Source organism: Neoarius graeffei, chromosome 9, assembly GCF_027579695.1.
Source record: "Neoarius graeffei isolate fNeoGra1 chromosome 9, fNeoGra1.pri, whole genome shotgun sequence".
Classification (NCBI taxonomy): Eukaryota; Metazoa; Chordata; class Actinopteri; order Siluriformes; family Ariidae; genus Neoarius; species Neoarius graeffei.
This window is the reverse complement of record NC_083577.1, coordinates 21,605,606-21,632,454: the sequence shown is the minus strand read 5'-3', so window position 1 is coordinate 21,632,454 and position 26,849 is coordinate 21,605,606. Positions and strand designations below refer to the sequence as shown.

Sequence of the window (26,849 nt, the reverse complement as noted above, 5' to 3'; positions counted from 1 at the left end):
CAAACAAGGCCATTTGCTAACTTCATTAATCATTTTAGTACATTTCATTCCTTAGAAAGCTGAGAAACTGGGTTCAGCTGAGACGTTTACAGGCCCAAAGTTCAATGACCTCTAGAGGTCAACAGAGGTCAGATAGAGCTCGGCATATTGCAGATTTGAATTCGGCACACCCAAATTGACAAAATAAGACTGTTTGCCGACTTTGTCTCAAAAATGCCTTTGGGTGTCACAATTCTGGATTTTGGTACCAGTCTATCAGGTTTGTAGTGGTACCATGTTCTTTCCATTTTGCTATAATGGATTTAATGGTGCTCTCTGGGATATTTTTTATAACCCAACCCTGTTCTATACTTCTCCACAACTTTGTCTCTGACCTGTTTGGAGGCTCCTTGGGTTTCATGTTGCTTGCTTAGTAGTGTTGCAGAATCAGGGTCCTTCCAGAACAGGTTGATTTATACAGACATCATGTGACAGATCATGTGATTCCACACAGGTGGATCTTAATCAACTAATTACATGACTTATGAAGTGAATTGGTTGGACCAGCTCTTATTTAGGGGTTTCATATGAAAGGGGGTGAATACCTATGCACACTCCAGATTTCTGTTTTTTCATCTTAATTATTTCAATAAAACAATTTGCACCTTTAAAGTGGTAGACGTGTAAATCAAATGGTGCTCATCCTCCAAAAATCCATTTTAATTCCAGCTTGTAATGCGACAAAACAGAACAAACATCAGGGGGGATACTTTTACAGGACACTGCAGCACCAAGTATATTTGTGCACTCATAGAACTACTGAGAAACATTAATTTAAACATACACCATTTATTTAAAGAGCAATTTACAGAATCGCTGTAGAACAGCAGAGTACATGTTTTAACTTATTTCTCCTCCGAGATGTGGACGACCCAAAGAGCAGCAAGATGGAGGATTCCTTTCCACCTCTTTCCCTTCAGTTCACTTTTCACTTCAGCCAGATGCCTTTGTCTCCTGCGTCTTCGTTGTAACCCTCAGCGTACTTCTTCCCTGGAAGCTAAAGCGAGAAAACAGTAGTTAGAGACCAACTTCCATATAATCAAGTCTTCCAGAAATCAAAATTGGTGTCATCCTGTAGTTATCCAATCCAAAGCTCTCTAGATCGCATTTGTCCCGCCCTGCAAACAAAGTGTACATTATGTCATGCTGTAGCTGAAAACTATTTTAAACCTGTGGCCTCTTATTGAGCCGGTTTTGCGAAGTTTGTTTCGATTCGCAGGACAAAATGCTATTGGCTGGTTTGGAAATCCATCAAGCCCTTTGACACGTTTGCTCCATGACTTCCTGTTTCAAAAGGAAATGGAATCAAGATGAGCTCTCTGAACCATTTGATGGGCAGTTTAAAGGCATATTATCAAGTGAATTCCTGTCCTAACGTATAAATAATGTCAAGTGTAAAGCTCTATTCAAGAGGAAATGGGTTTTCGTGTAGAAATCAGGATGGACAAATTATAACCATTTGTGAAAGCTGTCCTGTTCCATGCTTTAAGTGGAAACAAAGCTCATTAGATTAAAACAGGAAGCTAAAATATCCCAAGTATATCAAACTAAATTCCTGTTTAATGATCAGTCAAAAACAGTCCATAAATCAAATTAAATGCACACACACACACGTTCCGTCTCGAACAACTGTTGACAAGTTTGACGCACATGATTGTACAGAAAGTCTCTGTATGCTGTACTATTACAATTTTCCTTCGCTGGAGATTGTGTCAACATGACAATGCCCCTGTGCACAAAGCAAGCTCCATGAAAACACAGTTTCCCCAAGGTTGGACTGAAAGATCTCGAGTGTCTGGACCTGCACAGAGTCCTGACCGTCAATACCACTGAACAGGGTCCTTTTCACCCAACATCAGTGTCTGATCTCACTAAAGCTCCTGTAGCTGAATGAACATAAATCCCCACAGCCACGCCCCAAAATCTAGGGGAAAGCCTTCCCAGAAGGGTGGAGGTTATAACAGTAAAGGCAGAATGAGATGTTCAGTGACATGGGTGTGCTCATTAGGTGTCCACTATGGGACTTTTGGCCATATAGTGTATTTAATTGTGAGATGATGGCGTGTAGCTTTTGGCGCAACTTGGAATGAGTCATGAATCATGAACAACCACAGCATCATCGAAATGAGTCAGGCCAATATTATGTTTTAACAAAAGACACACACCAAATAAAAACGTTATCTTTGTAAATGTTGACAGTGAGTCAGGGTTTTTTTTTTTCTCCAGATGTTGAATGAATGAGAGATGACGGGAACAGTAAAAGTTTGTGCCTCCTGGTCAACCTGGCAGCTAAGAATAACAAGAGTGCTCCGAGAGCACAATATCCCCCTCTGGCAACTATATCTATGCTATAAGTGCTTAATAATACACCCTGATGAAATTGTCAAAGTACAAGTTTGGTAATCAACAGCCATAACTCTGGTGAAATGTGACCGAACTGAACATGCATATTACCGAAATATCACAAAGAATCATGTCAAGTTTCGTGAAATTCCTCCAAAAATTGAGAGAGGAGTTGATTTCAGAAGGTGAGTACCTTTCCCGGGATGGACAAACAGATGGATAGATGGAAATTGCCATGACATAATCCCTCTTCGGGCCTTTCAGCCAGTGGGGGATAAAAAAAAGCCAACAGCCTGGACATGCAGCCTCGTCTGGGCTCATGAGAAGAATGCACTGCTCCAACAAAGAAAGTGTAGCAACTGAATATAAACCGAACCCCAAAGAAGGGAGAAAAAAAAAAAACCCACACACAAAACTGAATGTTGTTAACAGAGCGAGAGGAGGGAACCATTTGGATGTGTGAAGACAGAAAGCTGTATTAACAGTATTAAACTCTCAATGTGGATTCAACAGTCCTCTATTCAAACCAGGTAAACTCTGTTTCCCATGGGCGTAAGCACACGTTCACAACAGCGCTCATCTCCTCCAGAATGTTCAGGAAAGTCAAGACAAAATGGTCTCTCAGGTCTCGTTCTGACAACACCGATCAAGCCAGGAAGAGTTAAGGGGTTTTCATGGGGGAAAATCCACTGACAGCTTGATCCAGACGAAGAGCTGCGTTAATCCGAGTGTGAGAAGAACCGCTTCTAAACTGCTGATGTCTGGTGAGAGGACAGGGTTTATGAGTGAACTCCCGTTGCTTCCCAACGTCTCTTTACCCGTCTTGTACAAGTCCCATTAGCAATTACGCTAAAAAATGAAAACTAGACAGGGTAAGCAAAGAAACCACCAAGACTATTGAGGTGTAAAACTTACATGAGCAATAAGTTTAAGTGGAGATGAATGAAAGAATCCTTGATTGTTCTTCTTGGCTACTTTAAATGAAAATCCGTGCCATTTTACGTGGTAAAATTAAAGAGAATCAGGCTCACTCATACACCTTCCTGGAATAACAGGGCAATGGGAATGCCTAGACTTGTACATACTGCAATAAAGCACAGCATGGAATTAAATGTCACTCGGAAACATCCAATAGCGTAATTTACACCTCCGAGTCGAAACGTAGCTCGTGAAAAGCCATTCTCCGAGCGCTCGGGCTTAAAGGTCAGGTGCGAATGTTTTTTCTGGCACAGATGATGGTACCAAATCACTTGCAGCATATTGAACAAAGTGCCATTTAGGAATCATTGGCCATCTTTCCGCAGTAAATATGAGCTAATGCCACCAGTGAGAAAAATAAACGCAAGTCATTTTGTTGTTTCGGAGCTGGAAATGCATTTCACTTCTGTCTGTAATAATACAATAATTCACATCGTCGCCAGTTTATATTCATCCAAAAGCACGTTCTTCAGAAAAGCATGAATTCACCTGGCGATGGATTTTAGTGATGTATGAAGAAATAACTGCAGAGTCCGTTGATTCAGAGAGTAGGCATGTAACAATTCACAATACTGGATTCATGATGAGTTGTGGATGGAATAGGGCTATTTACTGTATGTTTATTATTTACTATTTACGGTTTGATCTCAAACACATTAAGGCGGCAAGAAATTAATCCACTAACGCTTGACGAGGCACACTCGTTAATTGAAAAGCATTCCAGTTTGACGACCTCATGAGGCTGGTTAAGATAATGCCAACAATGTGCAAAGTGTCAAGGGAAACAGTGGCTACTTTGAAGAATCTAAAATACGAAACACTTTCTTTACCACATAATTCCATATATGTTCCATTTTTATTTCATAGATTTGATATCCTCAATCTTGTTCTACAATGTAGAAAACAATCACAATGCATAAAAACCTATCAGTGAGTTGGGGTGTGCAAACTTTTGACTGGTACTGTATGTTTGGGTTCTTATTGGCTGTAAAAACTGTCGCTACTATGCATGTCATGATTCACTCAATCTGATTCCATTTGTGATATTGGGTTCATGATTCAATTTTCCCATGATATTTAAAAAATAAAATAAAATGAAAATTACTAAAAAAAAAAAAGCAACATTTAGATTCTTTATCAACTTAAATTCTTTGTTAAATAAAAACTTTTTTCCCTTTTTTCCATAATCAACAATAATGCTTTACCCATATTTGTAAAGGTTGGAGTAAAAAAATATATATATATTTTTCACTAAAATATTCCCTTTTTTAAAAATGAAAAACTTAAACAAATATGCCTTTTCTTAACATGAACAGTTGTACTGCCTCCATTTGCTTCTCTTTATCTTTCAGCATTGTATAAAAAAAGAGCTCCGATTTCTTGTTAAATCTACTTTTACAGTCAGACAGCAGCTTTTTCCCATTTTAGATCAGTTTTTGTGCATTTTCACTGCATTAGAGCGGTGTTACTTCCACCTATGGTGAAGTCGCATGCATTCCCACTAGTGCACCTTCTGTTGTCAAAACACAATTACAGCTAGGAAAAACCAAGTTTACACAGCCTGATGATAATGAGCCCTTTTTTATTTCATTGATTCGAATACTCAAATTTGTATCGTGGTCCATCAATACATCACGAGACATCATTACATGCCTATCACAGAGTCAGGACATCTCTCTGGACTCATACCCACTACATTGTGCTGATTTGTTCCCTCCATCAACATGATGCAAAAGGAACGTGGATTCATCTGACCTGGAAACTTTCCTTCCACCCTTTAAAAACAGTCAGGTTCTGATGTTCTCTTGGTACTTGACAATGTGTGAAATGGGCTACAACAGCAGAAGAAGTTTGAAGTAATTTGTCTGGCTGTGAACCATCCGTTTGTGCCCACTGTTCTTTCTCCCTTCTGATCCACAACCTGGCTACATCCACATTCGAAATCTCTTGGCTTGCTCAGTTAAGTGAAAAATTAAAAACGCCTGGCCTTCCAGATTTATACCTCACACACACACACACACACACACACACACACACACACACACACACACACACACCATCAGCTGCTGCATGACTTATTGGAAAGTAAAATTTGCTTGAAGGGGAGGGATGGGCCTAATAAACTGGCAACACCACTTTACTCATCTGTGGATCGATACTGCTAGAGATTGAATCATGATGTTTTATTTGAGCTAGAGTCAGACATGAATGAATGAAAGAAAAATATTTGACCAGGGGAAGAACAGACAAGCATAATTTCCAAATTCTGTATGCCCAAGTTCCATGAAGTACAGATGAACCACACCCATTGGTGTGGCTAGACTAGTACAACACAGTTTTTTTTTTAGTCCAGAAACAAACAAACATTTTCCACCATTATAGGTTTTAAGGAAAGTACATAAGGGTGTAATTGTATTACCAGCTCTGTGGTTGGGAACTGCTTGCTGGCAGTGGCAACCACAAAAACTCATCGTAAAGAGGAAAAACAAACTAGACTTGGATTTCCTGAAGGAAATACTAGTGCTTGCATAGCAAAAATAAAAAAAAATAAAAATACAAAAAGTATTACAAGATGAGAAAAAGTGTTAAAGATGTTTAATGCAGGCACAGAGAGGGAGGTAAAGAGAGAAAGATATTAGAAAAGAGACAGATACTTTAGTTATCCAAAGTCCTTTCGTTGATGTGATATAAAATTAGATTTGATTTTCCAACCAAAATCAACACCCTCTTCCAACAAACGCACAACAGTGCCAAAAGCTGCGTCCATGTGAATGGTAAAGACTCAGAGTGGTCTGCCATCAGCAGTGGAGTATGCCAGGGCTGCATTGCTACTCCAGATCTCTTCAACTGTGTCATCGACTACCTGATGACAAGGATCTGTGAGCGCATCCCGAGAGTGCCTTTCGGCAAATACACCTTGGCAGACCTTAAATACGTGGACGACACCACCCTACTTGCGGACATGCCAGAACAGCTCAGAGACACCTCAAGTATCTTTGATGAAGCAGCCAAAAAGCTTGGCCTCACTATCAACTGGTCCAAGACAGAGCTTATGCATATTGGTGATGGCCCTGACCCTCCACTTTGAGAACACCGCTAAGAAACTTGTACCAACTTTTAAATATCTCGGCTCAATGGTATCCAAAACGGGTGACTCAAGACCAGAGATTGATCGGTTATGAGCACTGGCATCTGCAGTCATGCAGTCACTATGGAGACCCCTGTAATGTCATCAACACAATTTCCCAAAGGACAAAACTCCACATTTACAACTCCTTGGTGCTGCCTGGCCTCCTGTACAGATCCGAGGCCTGGCCATTAAACACCCAGGATTGATGGCTTCGACAGTAGAGACCTCAGGAGGATTGAACAGCATTGAGTGGTACGAGCACATTACCAACCAAGAGAGCCGAGATCAAACTCAACAGCTTCCTGCCTTGCAGCAATGTGTAGAGTCAGATGGTCTGGGCACATCCTGCGCCTCCCCCCCTCCAGAGCATCCTACCCAGGCCATCCTCAACTTTGACCTGCATCATGCTGGCTGGAAACAATCCAGAGGGCCCCCCCCCCACACACACACACACACTCGTTGGCTCGACATTATAGCTGGATTTTCAGACATGTGGTGCCACCATGCACCAAGCCCAAAATCTAGCTCAGGACAGATCCGAATGCAGGGCATTGACAAACCTGGTTGGCTCTACACACCCTGTGTAAGAGGACTAAGTAAAAAAGACTGATTCTGATAGATACAGTTAGGTCCATATATATTTGGACACTGACACAAATGTTGGGTTTTTTTTACCCGTTTACTGAAACATATTCAAGTTATAGTTATGTAATGGACATGGACAAAGTCCAGACTTTCAGCTTTCCTTTGAGGGTATCCACATTAAAATTGGATGAAGGGTTTAGGAGTTTCAGCTCCTTAACATGTGCCACCCTGTTTTTAAAGGGACCAAAAGTAATTGGACAATTGACTCAAAGGCTATTTCATGGGCAGGTGTGGGCAATTCCTTCATTATGTCATTCTCAATTAAGCAGATAAAAGGCCTGGAGTTGATTTGAGGTGTGGTGCTTGCATTTGGAAGATTTTGCTGTGAAGAAAACATGCGGTCAAAGGAGCTCTCCATGCAGGCGAAACAAGCCATCCTTAAGCTGCGAAAACAGAAAAAGCCCATCCGAGAAATTGCTACAATATTAGGAGTGGCAAAATCTACAGTTTGGTACATCCTGAGAAAGAAAGAAAGCACTGGTGAACTCATCAATGCAAAAAGACCTGGACGCCCACAGACGACAACAGTGGTGGATGATCGCAGAATAATTTCCATGGTGAAGAGAAACCCCTTCACAACAGCCAACCAAGTGAACAACACTCCCCAGGAGGTAGGCGTATCAATATCCAAATCTACCATAAAGAGAAGACTGCATGAAAGTAAATACAGAGGGTTCACTGCATGGTGCAAGCCTCAAGAATAAAAAGGCTAGATTGGACTTTGCTAAAAAACATCTAAAAAAGCCAGCACAGTTCTGGAAGAACATTCTTTGGACAGATGAAACCAAGATCAACCTCTACCAGAATGATGGAAAGAAAAAAAGTATGGCGAAGGCGTGGCTTGGGCATGCATGGCTGCCAGTGGCACTGGGTCACTAGTGTTTATTGATGATGTGACACAGGACAGAAGCAGCCGGATGAATTCTGAGGTATTCAGAGACATACTGTGTGCTCAAATCCAGCCAAATGCAGCCAAACTGATTGGTCGGCGTTTCATAATACAGATGGACAATGACCCAAAACATAAAGCCAAAGCAACCCAGGAGTTTATTAAAGCAAAGAAGTGGAATATTCTTGAATGGCCAAGTCAGTCACCTGATCTCAACCCAATTGAGCATGCAGTTCACTTGTTAAAAGACTAAACTTCAGACAGAAAGGCCCACAAACAGACAGCAACTGAAAACCGCTGTAGTAAAGGCCTGGCAGAGCATTAAAAAGGAGGAAACATAGCGTCTGGTGATGTCCATGAGTTCAAGACTTCAGGCAGTCATTGCCAACAAAGGCTTTTCAACCAAGTATTACAACCCCAATTCCAAAAAAGTTGGGACAAAGTACAAATTGTAAATAAAAATGGAATGCAATGATGTGGAAGTTTCAAAATTCCATATTTTATTCAGAATAGACCATAGATGACATATCAAATGTTTAAACTGAGAAAATGTCTCATTTAAAGAGAAAAAATTAGGTGATTTTAAATTTCATGACAACACCACATTTCAAAAAAGTTGGGACAAGGCCATGTTTACCACTGTGAGACATCCCCTCTTCTCTTTACAACAGTCTGTAAACATCTGGGGACTGAGGAGACAAGTTGCTCAAGTTTAAGGATAGGAATGTTAACCCATTCTTGTCTAATGTAGGATTCTAGTTGCTCAACTGTCTTAGGTCTTTTTTGTCGTATCTTCCGTTTTATGATGCGCCAAATGTTTTCTATGGGTGAAAGGTCTGGACTGCAGGCTGGCCAGTTCAGTACCCGGACCCTTCTTCTACGCAGCCATGATGCTGTAATTGATGCAGTATGTGGTTTGGCATTGTCATGTTGGGAAATGCAAGGTCTTCCCTGAAAGAAACGTCATCTGGATGGGAGCATATGTTGCTCTAGAACCTGGATATACCTTTCAGCATTGATGGTGTCTTTCCAGATGTGTAAGCTGCCCATGCCACACGCACTAATGCAACCCCATACCATCAGAGATGCAGGCTTCTGAACTGAGCGCTGATAACAACTCGGGTCATCCTTCTCCTCTTTAGTCCAAATGACACGGCGTCCCTGATTTCCATAAAGGACTTCAAATTTTGATTCGTCTGACCACAGAACAGTTTTCCACTTTGCCACAGTCCATTTTAAATGAGCCTTGGCCCAGAGAAGACGTCTGCGCTTCTGGATCATGTTTAGATATGGCTTCTTCTTTGAACTATAGAGTTTTAGCTGGCAACGGTGAATGGCACGGTGAATTGTGTTCACAGATAATGTTCTCTGGAAATATTCCTGAGCCCATTTTGTGATTTCCAATACAGAAGCATGCCTGTATGTGATGCAGTGTCGTCTAAGGGCCCAAAGATCACGGGCACCCAGTATGGTTTTCCGGCCTTGACCCTTACGCACAGAGATTCTTCCAGATTCTCTGAATCTTTTGATGATATTATGCACTGTAGATGATGATATGTTCAAACTCTCTGCAATTTTACACTGTTGAACTCCTTTCTGATATTGCTCCACTATTTGTTGGCGCAGAATTAGGGGGATTGGTTATCCTCTTCCCATCTTTACTTCTGAGAGCCGCTGCCACTCCAAGATGCTCTTTTTATACCCAGTCATGTTAATGACCTATTGCCAATTGACCTAATGAGTTGCAATTTGGTCCTCCGGCTGTTCCTTTTTTTGTACCTTTAACTTCTCCAGCCTCTTATTGCCCCTGTCCCAACTTTTCTGAAATGTGTTGCTGTCATGAAATTTCAAATGAGCCAATATTTGGCATGAAATTTCAAAATGTCTCACTTTCGACATTTGATATGTTGTCTATGTTCTATTGTGAATACAATATCAGTTTTTGAGATTTGTAAATTATTGCATTCCGTTTTTATTTACAATTTGTACTTTGTCCCAACTTTTTTGGAATCGGGGTTGTAGAAATGAACATTTTATTTACAATTATTTAATTTGTCCAATTACTTTTGAGCCCCTGAAATGAAGGGATTGTGTTTAAAAAACGCTTTAGTTCCTCACATTTTTATGCAATCATTTTGTTCAACCCACTGAATTAAAGCTGAAAGTCTGAACTTCAACTGCATCTGAATTGTTTCGTTCAAAATTCATTGTGGTAATGTACAGAACCAAAATTAGAAAAATGTTGCCTCTGTCCAAATATTTATGGACCTAACTGTAGATAGATGGATTGTTTCTTTGATAGCCTTGGCCACAAAAACAACCAAGTGCATATGATTAAAAAAAGTATGCGCAAAGGGCAATGCATTAAATACCGCTTGTTAACTGAGCCTTATTAACCGTATCGTCAAGATCTTGGTCTGATCAAGACCGAGCAAACAAGGTTAATAGGGGGTTTATTATATGGCTTTTTTATTTCTAAGATTAAAATGGACAGTCACTATAATGAGACGTGATGCTGCTTTCAGTCACATCATATTTGTAACCTAGTTGAGTTATGCATGCAGAATAAATGGCTAGCGGTTTCAAAACAGTTTCTGTTAGTGGTTTCTGAATGCTCTTCGTTGTTCATCATTTCTTGAATAACTCCGAGACTCTTGTTTGTCTTTTGGCCATTTTTGATTTCCAATTAATCTTCTTTTGTCATTTTGTTTTTTGCAACATTGAAAGCCAGTACCTTGGAAAGGAAGTCTGTAATCACTCACGGGCACTACAGGAAAATACTGCCCACCAAGGAACTAATCAGAGCGCACAATTTTACCGGCAGTAGCTTGTGCCATATTAACCCTCTGGGGTTGAGAGCTTCGCCGGTGAAGCTCGGCAGGTTTAGAATGAGTGGGTTATGTATTTAGAGAAATATCTGATTTTTTTTTTTTTAAATCATACAAGCATGACAAACATATCGACAAACCTTATACTTTCCTATGTGCCCGCTGCCAAATAATATTAGTTTTTAAATTACCTAAATTAGATGAAACAAAACTTGTCACCTTCCTCAGTCACGCTGGAGTCGGAGCGCTGAGCGCCCACTTACACATTCATAAAGGACTAGTCACATAACGGCATGATAATCACTTTCACTCTTTTGGTTTTGACTGGTCTCTCTTTCATGGTGGGAACACCCACCGTAAACAGGATAAAATCTGTCAGACAAAGTTCAGGCTATTTGGAGGCAAAACTTTTTGCGAGATGGCACCTGGATTTTATGTGCTTCGGATGATTCAGGACAGCGATTCAATTCAATCTTGAGAACTGCCACACTGATCATGAGCGGAGCCTTTTTTTTTTTTTTTTTAAACTTCAACTCGATCCAGCCAAAGATAAACTCAAGTGTAAATATTTCTTCTATTTCTGATGGTGTGCGCACTGTAGTGCATACACAGGAAAAAAAAAAACGACAGCAATTTTTCCAGAGTTAAAAGTATTTTCCTCAAAAACAGTTAATTTTGCTCCATTTTGAGTTTAGAGAGTAAAATTTGGAGTTGGAGTAAAATTACAGAGTAATTGTGTAACAGAGTAGTTTGTGGCTCTGAACTGAGTAAAACAGTACAAGAGTTAATTTCAAGACACGCTGAATAGAGTCAAATACCAAAATAAAGTCAAATACCAGATAAATGAAGCTGTTGTGAAAGGCAGTTTTAGAACTGTGCTGGAATGCATGAAACAAACATGACCTTACCCATTGGGACTTGACCTGATGGGATTAAGAGTTGGCAATGGGAGGAATTTTCACTCCTCACTGAATGGAAATTTTCACTCTTTTCATTGAATGGAATTTTTTTTTTTACACTTCTTATTGAATACCCCTCCCACTGCCAACCCTTTATCCCAAAACAGGACATAATTTTCTGATGGCCAGTTAATTGTCCAAATCAGTGGAGCAGATTTAAGGTTTTTGTGCTTGATCCATTCCTAAGACTGAACAGAATCACCTCAAGTGACCAAAACGGTTCGTCACAATGGGTAAGGTCATGTGGTTTTGTCCCCCCCCAACACACACATTCCAACACAGTTCTAAAATTGCTTTTTACAACATCTTTATGTATCTGTTACATTTTTTAAAAAAGTACAAATCATGATATACATACTACAGAGATATTATTGGATAAAGCAGCGTCACTTGTGTTGAATACAAAAAAAAAAAAAAAAAAAGTCATATGACTTTGAAAATACTGCTTAGATTTGTTGAACTTGCTGATAAAATCAGAGCATTCCAAAATCATTAGAGTGCCAGAAAATACCTCAGACCCCAGAGGGTTAAACAAAACATTAAAGATCTGATGACACGAACATGACTCTATGCAATTTCTTAAATAAACTATACAACATGGCAAACATGTTAGATTTCTGTTATAATTACGTGAAAAGAAGCTGTTGTTACGCGAATATCCAACTTTTAATTGCACAGCGCAAGAAAACTGGGTCCGTGGCTCGCGGCCATGCTGTGACGTCAGCGGAAGAACACGCTGCGGTTCACTGGCTGTTCTACTCTGGTTCTACTCGATGGAAATGGCGCATGAAAACGCCGGTGAACTCCCTAGTGCTAGCTCTTCCTCTTCTGGGAGTCTAGAATTGTGGTGAGTGGGATAGATCGGAAGAATCTAGTGATGACGAACACGGGTGCATCCAACCATACAGGTTTGAACCTGTTACTGTGCACCAATCTGAGAGCGACTCCGACTCCGAGATGGACAGCGGACAGGCAGACAGCCCAGCATTGACTAACACCACAAGGATGGATAACAAGGATTGGTAGGTCAACCCGTATTTGTTCAAAATGTTACGGAATCAATATTTTAATATTGTGTATTGTTGTCTTGGATGTGTAAACACTGCTTATATCATGTAAGCCGTATGCTACACTGAATACATAGTTCCTAATGGAGCATGCAAACGGCTAACATAATAAGCTTACGACTATGCCTGATCCGTGATACATTTAGGATAATATTGGCAGGCATGTCTTCTAGTTTATGGCTTCTTAGTTTTATCCTTGAATGAAGCAAAATATTTTGATTTGCGCCTGACTTGCTTCACCCACTTCGCATGCAGCTCGGGATCTCTGGGAAACTTGAATAAACTTACCCCATCCTTGTAGGTTTTGGAGCAAAAGCCAGCAACACAACGCGAAGGCATAATAATAATACTAATAATGACAAACTGAACACCTGTCGCATCAACAACAAACTGGTAAGTTAGGAGGAAGGTTCTTTCGATGACGTCATATAGCTCCTCCTCCTCCTCTTTCGTCTCCTGGGTGCTGCAGCCCTGTCAAATTTGCCCAAATAGCCGCGTTTTTTATCATAACTTGTAAAATAGGCGCCTTCGTGAATTAATATATGGATCATCGGGAATTACTTTTTATGTTATAAAACATCGCCAAAGATGTCAAAAACGTGTCATCAGATCTTTAAATTAAAGACACAATATGAGGTCGTAATCCCAACTTAAAGAGAGACATGCAGTATAGAGTGTAGAGAGAGAAAGAAAGACACTGATAGAGACTGGATGCTGATGAAGACAAAACATAGGGAGAGAGGGGGAAAAAATAATAGTTTAATAGCATGAGTATGTGAGAGAGAGAAAAATTAAAGAGATGGAGAATTTAGATATGAAGATAGAAATGGAAACCGAGCAATTGAAACAAAGAAGGCATAAAAATCTGGCTCCGATGACGCGAGAAGGTAATTTAATATGCAAAAAAAAAAAACTCTGCAGTTTGATGCCTAATCATTTTACCCAACACTGTAATACATTTTTGATGAAGTGCTCCAAAATAAATCCCTTTCCATTTGGCAAATCTTCACTCCTTATTGTTTTTCTTCCACTGAATTAGCTTTCAAGGACTTTGAAGGACTGCTGCTTTTCTGCTCTAGTTGTTCCACGATCCCTGAACGTATTAGCTAGAGTTGTTATACAGTACAGTCCAGGAGTTAATCGAGGCGACTATCCGTCCCATCCTCACACACACACACACACACACCAGTCACGCTGCAGGTGCTCATGGTGCACGTACCGATCTGAAGGAGTAGTAGCCTTTATCAAACTCATGAGCACCAATAGTGATCTCGGGGATGTATCTGGGGATGCAGGTCAGGTTCGCCACCCGCTGTTTATCTTCCACCCTACAGAAATAAACACATGTAGCAGTAAAGGTACAGACATTAGACTGAGAGGATCATCAGACCACATTTCATCTGCTTTGTTAAAAGGCATCCATCGTTAAGATCAGTCAAAAAAAAAGGCATAATATACATGTAAACAAAATCAAGAACTTGAAATTCAAGCACACTTTCTCTTCAATATGCTTGATGTACACAGGGCTCGACATTACCTTTTCAATCCACTCGTCCAGTTGGACAAGCAGGAGGATTTTTCCACTTGTCCTGACCATAACCTTTTTATTTATTACTATGTATTTACTAATTCAATGAAAGGAAAGTGATTAACAAAGTTTATCAAAAAGCAGGTACAGTTATGATCATTATGCTTTCATGATTTATAATTTAATAAAACTCAAACTTTAACTAACAATAAACAGGAACTATCCAGTGCCACATTATGGTGCATGTCGTTATAACCCATTACCTGATCTGCGGTTTTAAGAGGAAATACAGTTAAATCTTGATTAATCCAGTAAAACTTGAAGCATAAATTAATTTAAAGAAAACAAAAGTTGGACATGATCAGGAGGACAGAGCAACACTGTGAATGAAAACAAACCATGAGTTAGTTCAGCACTCTTGTGTTTTACAACATTCGTGATGGTTAATGTCTCATTCTCATCTCATTATCTCTAGCCGCTTTATCCTTCTACAGGGTCGCAGGCAAGCTGGAGCCTATCCCAGCTGACTATGGGCGAAAGGCGGGGTACACCCTGGACAAGTCGCCAGGTCATCACAGGGCTGACACATAGACACAGACAACCATTCACACTCACATTCACACCTACGGTCAATTTAGAGTCACCAGTTAACCTAACCTGCATGTCTTTGGACTGTGGGGGAAACCGGAGCACCCGGAGGAAACCCACGCGGACACGGGGAGAACGTGCAAACTCCGCACAGAAAGGCCCTCGTCGGCCACGGGGCTCGAACCCGGACCTTCTTGCTGTGAGGCGACAGCGCTAACCACTACACCACCGTGCCGCCCTGATGGTTAATGTGAACCGTACAAAAGGAAAATACAATGAATGTTCGAATGAAATGAAGATTTACCACAGATATTTATTTTATTGAGGCATTTGATCACCATTTCTCAGATTTCGATGAAGTCTAATAATCTATAATTAGATATTATGACTCCCCCCACCTGCTGTACTCAGCTTCCCCCGAATTTCATAAACAACAACACGGCCGGATCACTGAGGGATATTGAACTGGTTTTGTTTGAACGTTATTGATGTAACTCTTGAATAATTACTTTAAAAAAAAAAAAAAAAAAAAGGTGATTTTCAACCTGATATTCAACACGTCCCATCAGACAGACAAATGCGGCTTGGACTCATCTGAACTAAAAATGTTTGCTTGTCCCGGACAGTCGGACTACCGTTAATGTCGAGCCCTGGTACGGTTTTACAGTTAAAACTACACACTCACAAAATTCTCATGTGATGGAAAGTGACATCATCCTGCTCCAACCACAGGCCCTTATCAAACTTCAGATACTCAATATCCTCCGCAATCTGAGAAAAATACACACATGCGCATATTAAGACAAAGTAAACATACACAATTACACCTTACAACTTAAAAAAAAAAAAAAAAAAAGGACATCCTAAGAGAGGATGACCACTGATTAAAAATCTTTTCATTACCTTCTCGATATCCTGTGCTTGTGCTGTATCGTAAACAAGCACTTCAGCCTCCTCACTGAAATAAAAAGCAGAATATTATGTCTTACAATTCAGCTAGCAAAATAAATAATGGGTCAAGACACTTGTAACAATTAGAGACAATTATTTGTGAGACACATCATATCGCCTTAATAAATGTGTCACCAAGCAGGAAAACCCATTGAATACTGATGAGCAATTTCTAAATATACAGTGTCTTGCAAAAGTATTCATCCCCCTTGGTGTTTGTCCTGTTTTTTCCACATTACAAGCTGTAATTAAAATGGATTTTTGGGGGGTTAGCACCATTTGATTTACACAACATGCCTACAGCTTTAAAGGTGAAAATTATTTATTTTATTGTGACACAAACAAGAAGTAAAATATTGGGGGGGGGCAAATCTGGAGTGTGCATAGGTATTCACCCCCAAAGTCAATACTTTGTAGAGCCACCTTTTGCTGCAATTACAGCTGCAAGTCTCTTGAGGTATGTCTCTATTAGCTTAGCACATCTAGCCACTGGGATTTTTGTCCATTCCTCAAGGCAAAACTGCTCCAGCTCCTTCAAGTTAGATGGGTTACGTTGGTGTACAGCAGTCTTCAAGTTATGCCACAGATTCTCAATTGGATTGAGGTCTGGGCTTTGACTAGGCCATTCCAAGACATTTAAATGTTTCCCTTTAAGCCACTCCAGTGTAGCTTTAGCAGCATGTTTAGTCATTATCCTGCTGGAACATGAACCTTCATCCCAATCTCAAATCTCTGGCTGATTCAAACAGGTTTTCCTCCAGAATTGCCCTGTATTTAGTGTCATCCATCTTTCCTTCAGTCCTGACCAGCTTTCCTGTTTCTGCAGATGAAAAACATCTCTACAGCATGATGCTGCCACCACCATGCTTCACTGTAGGAATGGCGTTCTCAGTGTGCTGGGTTTGTGCCACACATGGTATTTCCCATGATGGGCAAAAAGTTCAATTTTAGTCTCATCTGACCAGAGAATGTTCGTCCATGTGTTTGGGGGGTCTGCCACATGCTGTTGGGGAAACTCCAAACGTTTTTTCTTATGCAATGACTTTTCTGGCCACTCTTCCATAAAGCCCCGCTCTGTGGAGTGTACGGCTTAAAGTGATCCTATGGACAGATACTCCCATTTCCACTGTGGATCTTTGCAGCTCCTTCAGTGTTCTCTTTGGTGTCTTTGTTGCATCTCTGATTAATGCTCTCCTTGCCCGGTCTATGAGTTTTGGTGGGCGGCCTTCTCTTGTCAGGTTTGTAGTGGTGCCATATTCTTTCCATTTTGCTATAATGGATTTAATGGTGCTCCCTAGGATATTTTTTATGACCCAACCCTGATCTATACTTCTCCACATCTTTGTCTCTGACCTGTTTGGAGGCTCCTTGGTTTTCATGTTGCTTGTTTAGTAGTGTTGCAGAGTCAGGGTCCTTCCAGAACAGGTTGATTTATACAGACATCATGTGACAGATCATGTGAAACACCGGTGGATATTAATCAACTAATTACATGACTTATGAAGTGAATTGGTCGGACCAGCTCTTATTTAGGGGTTTCATATGAAGGGGGGGGGGGGGATACCTATGCACACTACAGATTTGTTTTTTACATGGCATTTCCCATGATGGCCAAAAAGTTCAATTTTTGTCTCATCTGACCAGAGAATCTTCTTCCATGTGTTTGGGGAGTCTGCCACATGCTGTCGGGCAAACTCCAAATGTGCTTTCTTCAGCAGTGTCGTTTTGTTTTTTTCTCCCCCCTCATCTTAATTATTGTTTGTCACAACAAAACAATTTGCACGTTTAAAGTTGTAGGCATGTTGTGTGAATCAAATGGTGCTAACCCCCCAAAAATCCATTTTAATTCCAGCTTGTAATGTGACAAAACAGGACAAACACCAAGGGGGATGAATACTTTTGCAAGACACTGTACATGTATGTAGGTTAAACGGTTAATGCATTACCTGATTTTGGGCAGGAAGGTCTTCTTGTATGCAGTCTCGATGCTTTTAAGGTAGGCGAGGGATACGTTTTGGAGATAGGGCTGGAGAAGAGATGCACAAGCTCAGTGTTAGATCCACCTGAAACAGTCTAGAACAACTGTGCTGTCGTTACACAATTCTTCAAAATTCACCAGACTGACATCAGCAGGAAAAACCCAAACAATTTTAAGTGGCTTGCTATCAGCTGAGTGCATCAGAAGGGAGGAGGGAAACCAGACTTGCTGCACAGAGCAGTGAAACTATTAGGGCCTCTGCATGCTCTTGCAACAAGGCTTTCGCAGATAGCTTTTCGCAGACAGTTGTAATTTATCATTGAGCGGGGAGTAATAGGCGTGCGCGATGTTATTCACCACCACAACGCAAGGGGCGCAAAGTCGCGAAATCGCTAGGAGTAGTTGGTGGGTGTGGTTAGTGGAGTGTTTATCCTCCGGTTACTTATAATGACTAGAACTGGAATCGTATAGATGTACGTACTTCCTCACTTCCTCGATCAACCGCTCTTCGTGCTGCTCCATCTTCGCTCGTGCTTTTAAAAATGGCGGTAGTGAAAACAAACCAAACCGGGAAAGTAGGGAAGCGGAAGTGCGTGTACAGCGGATGTAGAGTGGACCAATCAATCAGAGCCCTCGTCTGCGAGGCTTCTGCGGTGGTCACAATTTTTGGGAGGTGCGCGCAGAGCGTCTGCAAAGGGGGGGGGGGGGGGGGGGGGGGGCTTCACAGACGCCATCTGCGACACCATCTGCAAGGACTGGGTTGTCAGCATAAATTGGCCTTTAGTCTCAACCAAAAACACGCTGAATGATTAAAGTGCATATCACAGGTAAATTCAGGAGCAAGATCAATGTAATTCTCCTATTTTATATTAAACTTTGGTCAAATATCTGTAACATTTTGCATTTTGTGCAATACCAGAAAAATTCAGTTGAAATCAAGCCATTTGAGGTGAACTGGTCCACCTCTGATAAAACTTGGCATTTGGATTTCCCGGGAAACGTTGATTTTCACGACGTCGCGTGCGGGAAGCCTCCCTCTGAATCCTACATCAGCACTGGTTTGTTTATGAGAAAACGACCTGGTGGTTTTCTGCAAATTTCTTCAACGTTATTACGTAATTATTAAAATGGTGAACAGATGTATTGTAGGAGGGTGTAGCAACACCAATCTTGATGGGATTAGTACTCATCGTTTCTCAAAAGACCGGACAAAGAGAGAAACGGGAGCGCTTGGTCTACACAGGCTGTGCACTGAAACTGCAAAGGTCGCACAGCCTGCTGGCGCTTCCGCAGGTGACGTCATGAATCTGGCTCCAGACTCTCTTGGGATTTTTCCAGACGCGTTTTGTTATTTTATTTTTTTCTGCTGTAGACAGATGGCCTTGTGCAAAATTACCCTTCTGGATGCGTGTGTAAAGGGACATTCTTTCATATTTAAAAAAAAAACCAAATTGGTCCAGAATATGCACTTTAATGTGTCCATGATCATCATCAGCACACGTAGTGACCCATCCTGCAATCACAAATCATCTGCCAAGGAAAACACACTGTTCTGATGGAAGTTTATGGAAATCTCAGACTGTTACAAAGCGCTGACAATGGAGACACTCCTTCCTGAAACCATAAACACCTCCTCACAGATCATGTCAAATATTTTTCCTTTTACCATACACAGGTCATCTGGATTATTAGAGAGTTAGATTACTTAGATCGTCCATCCGACAAGCTCCTGTTCGAGCTACACTCCCCGGCCACTTTAATAGGAACTTGCTGTTGATCCTAAGATCCCTGTTCTTGGCTGCAGGACTGGAATCCAACATGGTCGTCTGCTGTTGCATGCTGAGATGCTTTTCTGCTCACCACGGTTGTAAAGAGTGATTATACAAGTTACTATATTCTTCTGGGCAAAAAATAAATAAATAAAAATATCTCGAAACAATCTGGCCATTTTCCTCTGCCCTCTCTTATCAACAAGCCATTTGTTGCCACCCACAGAACTGTCACTCACTATGTTTTTTGTTTTTCACACCATTCTGTGTAAACTCTAGAGACTGTTGTGTGTGAAAACCCCAGGAGATCAGCAGTTTCTGAAATACTCAAACCAGTCCATCTGCCTCAAACCAACACCCATGCCACAGTGAAAGTCACTCCGAGATCACAATTTGTCCCATTCTGATGGTTGAACATTGTGAACATGAACTGAAGCTCTTGATTTGTATCTGCATGATTTGATGCATTGTGCTGCTGTTGAGGGATCGGCTGATTAGAGAACTGCATCAAATAAAACAGCAGGCGGATGGATGGGCAGGCGGGTGTTCATAATAAAGTGGCCAGTGAGCGTATACTACAGTTTATTAGAACGAGCGCATTCATACAACCCCATGATCTGAATTACGGTCAGGGTTGCCGTTACAGAAAATCGATCGACATCATCTAAACAATTAGCTTTGAGTCTTCAACAGTGTCGTCCACGAAAAAGAACTAATCGATCATGATTTCAGGTTTCACTCACCAGTCTTACAGTTACTGTGCAGGATACAAGGAGGCCTCCATTATTGATTGCAGTCTAGTGCCGAGATCAGACTTGGGGTTTCTTTTCCACAAACCAATCCAAAACATGTAGTTTTGTCTGACTCATGAACGCATCATGCAGCAGACGAAAAATGAGTATGGACAATAAAAGTACTAACAAGAGCTCGACCCTCGATCTGGACCATGTTACAATAGAGATGTATTTTAATCATAAACTGACTGCACATATGGCATGCAACTACCAAAAAAAAAAAAATTTGTGTGTGGCAGCCGGGGCATGGCCAAGCGTCAGCTTGTGAATGGAGGGTGGGGCCAGGGAAGATGAGTGGCAGAGTTAAGTACACCTGTTGGCAATTAATGCTGTGTCTGTTTTGTAGTGAGGATGGAGGGTAAAAAGGAGAGAGAGAGCACGTGATGAGAGAGGAACTTGTGCACGTGTGTGTGTAAAACTAAATGAAATTAGTAAAGGTGAAAAGCAAATACGAAAAGCAAAAATAAAAGGTCTGTGTTAACATCAGTTCCCGCCTGCCGCGCTTCAGTACTCCACCGACATCAGGGGTTCACAACAGTGATGCCAAAACCCAGGATACTAAAGGGAACCACCTCATGGAGTCCTCCTCACTGAAGGATCTACAGTGGTGCTTGAAAGTTTGTGAACCCTTTAGAATTTTCTATATTTCGGCATAAATACCAGTATGACCTAAAACATCATCAGATTTTCACACAAGTCCTAAAAGTAGATAAAGAGAACCCAGTTAAGCAAATGAGACAAAAATATTATACTCGGTCATTTATTTATTGAGGAAAATGATCCAATATTACATATCTGTGAGTGGCAAAAGTATGTGAACCTCTAGGATTAGCAGTTAATTTGAAGGTGAAATTAGAGTCAGGTGTTTTCAATCACTGGGATAACAATAAGGTGTGAGTGGGCACCATGTTTTATTTAAAGAACAGGGATCTATCAAAGTCTGATCTTCACAACACACGTTTGTGGAAGTGTATCATGGCACAAACAAAGGAGAGTTCTGAGGACCTCAGAAAAAGCGTTGCTGATGCTCATCAGGCTGGAAAGGGTTACAAAACCATCTCTAAAGAGTTTGGACTCCACCAATCCACAGTCATACAGATTGTGTACAAATGGAGGAAATTCAAGACCATTGTTACCCTCCCCAGGAGTGGTCAACCAACAAAGATCACTCCAAGAGCAAGGCATATAATAGTCCATGAGGTCAAAGGACCCCAGGATAACTTCTAAGCAACTGAAGGCCTCTCTCACATTGGTTAATGTTCATGAATCCACCATCAGGAGAACACTGAACAACAATGGTGTGCATGGCAGGGTTGCAAGGAGAAAGCCACTGCTCTCCAAAAAGAATATTGCTGCTTATCTGCAGTTTGCTAAAGATCATGCGGACAAGCCAGAAGGTTATTGGAAAAAATGTTTTGTGGACAGATGAGACCAAAATAGAACTTTTTGGTTTAAATGAGAAGAGAGTTATGTTTGGAGAAAGGAACACACTGCATTCCAGCATAAGAACCTTATCCCATCTGTGAAACATGGTGGTGGTAGTATCATGGTTTGGGCCTGTTTTGCTGCATCTGGGCCAGGACGGCTTGCCATCATTGATGGAACAATGAATTCTGAATTATACCAGCGAATTCTAAAGGAAAATGTCAGGACATCTGTCCATGAAATGAACCTCAAGAGAAGGTGGGCCATGCAGCAAGACAACGACCCTAAGCACACAAGTTGTTCTACCAAAGAATGGTTAAAGAAGAATAAAAAGTTAAATGTTTTGGAATGGCCAAGTCAAAGTCCTGACCTTAATCCAATCGGAATGTTGTGGAAGGACCTGAAGCGAGCAGTTCATGTGAGGAAACCCACCAACATCCCAGAGTTGAAGTTGTTCTGTATGGAGGAATGGGCTAAAATTCCTCCAAGCCAGTGTGCAGGACTGATCAACAGTTACCGGAAATGTTTAGTTGCAGTTATTGCTACACAAGGGGGTCACACCAGATACTGAAAGCAAAAGGTTCACATACTTTTGCCACTCACAGATATGTAAGATTAGATAATTTTCCTCAATATGACCAAGTATAATATTTTTGTCTCATTTGTTTAACTGGGTTCTCTTTATCTACTTTTAGGACTTGTGTGAAAATCTGATGATGTTTTAGGCCATATTTATGCAGAAATATAGAAAATTCTAAAGGGTTCACAAACTTTCAAGCACCATTGTAATCCATGCCCTCGCCACTGCCCAACAGAGCGCTGATCACCCTCTGGAAGGAGCAGGAGCAACGCTTCGAAGCCTTGCTGCCGACTCAGCAGGAAGATCGCCAGGGTTTCCGGCACCTGCTCGTGTTGGCAGGGTCCTTGACCACCACTGCAGCAGACGCACCCCATGTCATCCTGACAAAGATGGGACTGTATGACGACCCCGAGACATTCATCACCCTCTTCGAACAAGCAGCCGAAGCGTGGGGGTGGCCGGTCGAGCAACGTGCGTCACGTCTACTCCTGCTGCCACAATATGCTATACGTGTTCAAAACTATGTGGACACCTGGCCATCTCACCAAAATGTCGTCCTTCCCCAAACTGTTGCTGCAAAGTTGAAAGCACACAATTGTACAGAACGTCTTTGTGTACTTACTGTGGTGTTATAATTTCCCTTCAACAGTACTGGAACCCAGCATGACAATGCCTCTGTGTATAAAGCAAACTCCATGAAGACAAGTGCAAGAACACGAGTGCCCTGACCTCAACCCAACTGAACTGCAACTCCAATTCCTTGCCAGACATCAATGTTGGCCCTCTCGTCATTGAATAAGCATAAATTCTCCACTGCGATGCTACAAAATCTAACAAAGCCTTCTCCGAAAAGTGTGGGTTATAACAGCAGCAAAAGGAGAAACAACAATATTAATACATATGGTTTTGTAATAGGGGTTTACAATAGTCAGGTGTCCACATACTTTTGGCCATGTAGTGTATCTACGGGCTCTGCAAGTGAATTTTTTTTTGTGCACGTTATGGAACACAGGGTGGTGATGTCGCTGCGTCAAATCAACATGGCCAAATCACACTGAAGAGTGTAAAGTTCTCCTTTAGCTTTAAATGACTTTATAACAGCAGTATTGGCTTTAGATCCATTAATACGTTAGCTGCTAATGCTAGCTTATTGTCGCCGTTCTGCAATTTCAGTCCAAAATTCAATTTTATTTTATTCGTCTAGCCCTTAACAATGGATAGTCACAAAGCAGCTTTGTGGAAACATCGAAGGCACTAAATACTGTAGGAAGGTTTTTTAGTCCACTATAGGAGAACAGATCCAATAGAAACACAGGCTTGTAGTTGTAAATGTGTGCTTAAAGTAGCTTTTTATGAGCTTTACGTGCACCAGCAGAGCAAACAAGATATGCTTTCGTGGAGGCGCTCATGTTTTCTCCCCCCATTCATAGCGGAACTCCTGCGCGGAGCACCATACCTAAGAAAAAAAATGGTAAACCCATCGAGTCGATTTTTTGTGGTGTGTACGTGTACCACTACTCATACCCCTTTTCCACCAAATCAGTTCCAGGGCTGGTTCGGGGCCAGTGTTGGTGCTGGTTCACAATTCGTTCAACTTGCGAGCCAGCTGAGAACCAGTTTGCTTTTCCATAACTCGCGGTGCTAAGGGGAGCCACGTCATTACGTTGCTGTATACGTCAGTTATGTCATTGTATACGTCAGTTACGTTTGCATAAACCTTAGCGCGAATATCGAAGCAAAAACAACACGGAAGAAGCAGCAGCAGCAACAAGAAGAATAATAATGGATGACTTCGCATTTGTACAGCTGCTACCTCTCGTCGCTTAAAAATGGCGATCTTTCGCGGTCTTATTGTTGTTGGTCTTAACAACTCCACCCCCGCTGATGTAAGCGGTTCTTTCCTCTGGCCCAGCAGAGAGTTGGTGCTAGCCTGGAACCGGTTTTTCTGGCCCCAGAGCCAGTTCTTTGTCAGTGGAAACAGAAAACCCGGTTCCAAACTAAGCACTGGCCCCGAACCAGCCCTGGAACTGCTTTGGTGTCATACACACCAGTCATACACACCGCCTCGTGGCCAGTGTTAGTAATTACCAGTCATACATACCGCCTCGTGGCCAGTGCTAGCCAGTAAAGAAATTAAAAAAAAAAAAGACTGGCTATGATACAAGAAAATTCTACAACCCAGAAACAGATGGGAGCTCCACTTTTAGGCAGTGCCTAAATCTATACATTACATTAGTGTTCTCTTTACTCAACACACACACACACACACGTTTGTTGTTTGGTAATTACATGGATTAAAGCAAAAAAAATTATTTGACTGAAAATTTACAGGGGGGGGAGGGGGTGATGGGTGGATTTCGATGAAATTCTGAGAATGGTTAACTTAGAAGTGATAACTTTATTATCAATTAATTAATGGATTCATATATTCAATTTATTGCACTCTCTTTCCATTGCTTCCGTATATTATTTATTTGTGGCAAACCACACAAATGCAAGCGCCTGGAATGTTTAGTTTTTTGCACCATGAACTAAATGGCTTTCCGTTTTCACCTATTTCGTACAGCCAAGCCCACCTCCACTTGTTTTTTACACCTTTATCGATGGCAGACACATCAGTGCCTTCTTTCATGTAAAGCGCATCCATGCTGCCGAAACCGAAAGCAAAATGACATGTTCGCTTAAATTAAAATTATAATTTGACCTTACTTTGTGTTGAATACGACTTCGAAAACAATTCAAGATTTTATTAAGAGAAATATTGTGGCCAACACGAGTGTTAAGTTACCTAAAAGATCGCGTGAAGTTGGCTGCTATCTACTTTGCGTTCGTTCTCATTTTCCTCCATCATTTCATAGGCCAGAAACAGATGTTTTGACGTAATTTAACTTAGTAGGCTATGATTATTATTTAACCGTAGTCTTCTAGACATTTTGGCTGTTTGGGGCATTGAACGCTGGTGTATGACTTTCTGGGAATAAAGTTTAGCGCATGTCGGAACATCATTGCGCTCGCAGCCTCCAACTCCTCAAACGCCCTTTAAATTGTGATATAACGTAGGCTATAAGGCACGGTTCTAATATACCTTACACATTGGCCTAACGAAAATAATAATTGTTGGGGCGTCTGCTGATTTGTTAGCTATAAATTTAGGTCTAATTACTTCTGACAGTCTGCAAGCATTGCACCGTCGGGTCTTCAAGTCTGGCTGAAGCAGAGGAGCGGGCTTTCCGGGGTTTATTTTTTCGTTTTTTTTTTTTTTTAACATGCTCTATTTCTATAAGTCCAGGTTTGAACTAAGTCATTTTGGCAAGATTTAATTTAATACAAAACAGAAATGGTCAGACACAAGCACGCCAAGCACATGGGAATGTATTTTGCCAATTTTGACAGCGCATGTTTTTTTTTAATGCCGCACCGTAGACAGCGAACGTTTAAACATGATCAGACATAGGAAATGAACAACACAAAGCACGGCTCAAAAACAAAAAAGTTAAACCCTGCTGATAGTTGATGGTGTTGCAACATATCAGTGTTATAACCCAATCTCTATAATCGTTTGAGTAGGGTGCGCACATCCAAAAACTCTTTGCAGGTGCCAGACAAAAGTATCAGACAATAAAAGAAAGTAGGTCTGCACACTGCTGGATACGCTCCAAAAAAGAAACTTTATTTAATTAAAACAAGCAACGTTTCGATCACCCTGGATCTTCATCAGGCATATGGGTAACAGGAAGAGGCTGTGGCCTATATCACATGACCCTGCTCTACACCCGCCCAGGCAAGGCACCCAAAGGTGCCAATCAATTAGACAGACAGGTGTCTTAACCTGTACCAGTCATACAAAAGGCAAAACCAAAAAACATTTACAAGTTTGAAAGATTAAAAAGATGTGAATATAGTACACCAACATATAAAATACATATCACGTGAAAATCAATTACAAAAAAGGTTTTAAATCAAAATACATATTCATTCCCTTAGGTGCAATGGTGTTCAAGGTATATATATAAAAAGCCTCGCGTCTTAAAAGGAGATTATCAACATCACCCCCACGTCTAGGTGTGGCAACATGTTCAATGCCAATATATTGAAGGGTTGCGAGGTTGTGCTTAAACGTGTTAAAATGGACAGCTACAGGGTTCTTCTCATCATTCAACCGTATGTTGCTTCTATGCTCTACGATGCGCGTTTTTAGACACCTTGTTGTTTTGCCTATATAGGCTAATCCGCAGGGACATTTAATCATATAAATTACATTTCGTGTATTGCACAAAATAACGCCTTTTATTTTAAAAGGCTTCCCAGTGTGCGGGTGGTTGAAAGAATTACATTTGCGCGTAAAATTACATTGCGCG

General features: G+C 41.1%; 1 protein-coding gene across 1 annotated transcript in view; it reads right to left on the bottom strand.

Annotated features, from left to right (window-relative positions):
- Positions 1 to 812: 812 nt before the first annotated feature.
- ndufa10 (NADH:ubiquinone oxidoreductase subunit A10) overlaps positions 813 to 26,849 on the bottom strand; it is a 64,182-nt gene continuing 38,145 nt past the window's right edge. Inside the window, exons 6-10 of the mRNA XM_060929195.1 lie at positions 17,892 to 17,971; positions 15,898 to 15,952; positions 15,680 to 15,765; positions 14,098 to 14,206; positions 813 to 1,036 (exon numbers count right to left, since the gene is read on the bottom strand). Coding sequence (XP_060785178.1) covers positions 968 to 1,036; positions 14,098 to 14,206; positions 15,680 to 15,765; positions 15,898 to 15,952; positions 17,892 to 17,971 — 399 coding nt within the window. The 3' untranslated portion in view covers positions 813 to 967. The remainder of the gene's footprint in view (positions 1,037 to 14,097; positions 14,207 to 15,679; positions 15,766 to 15,897; positions 15,953 to 17,891; positions 17,972 to 26,849) is intronic.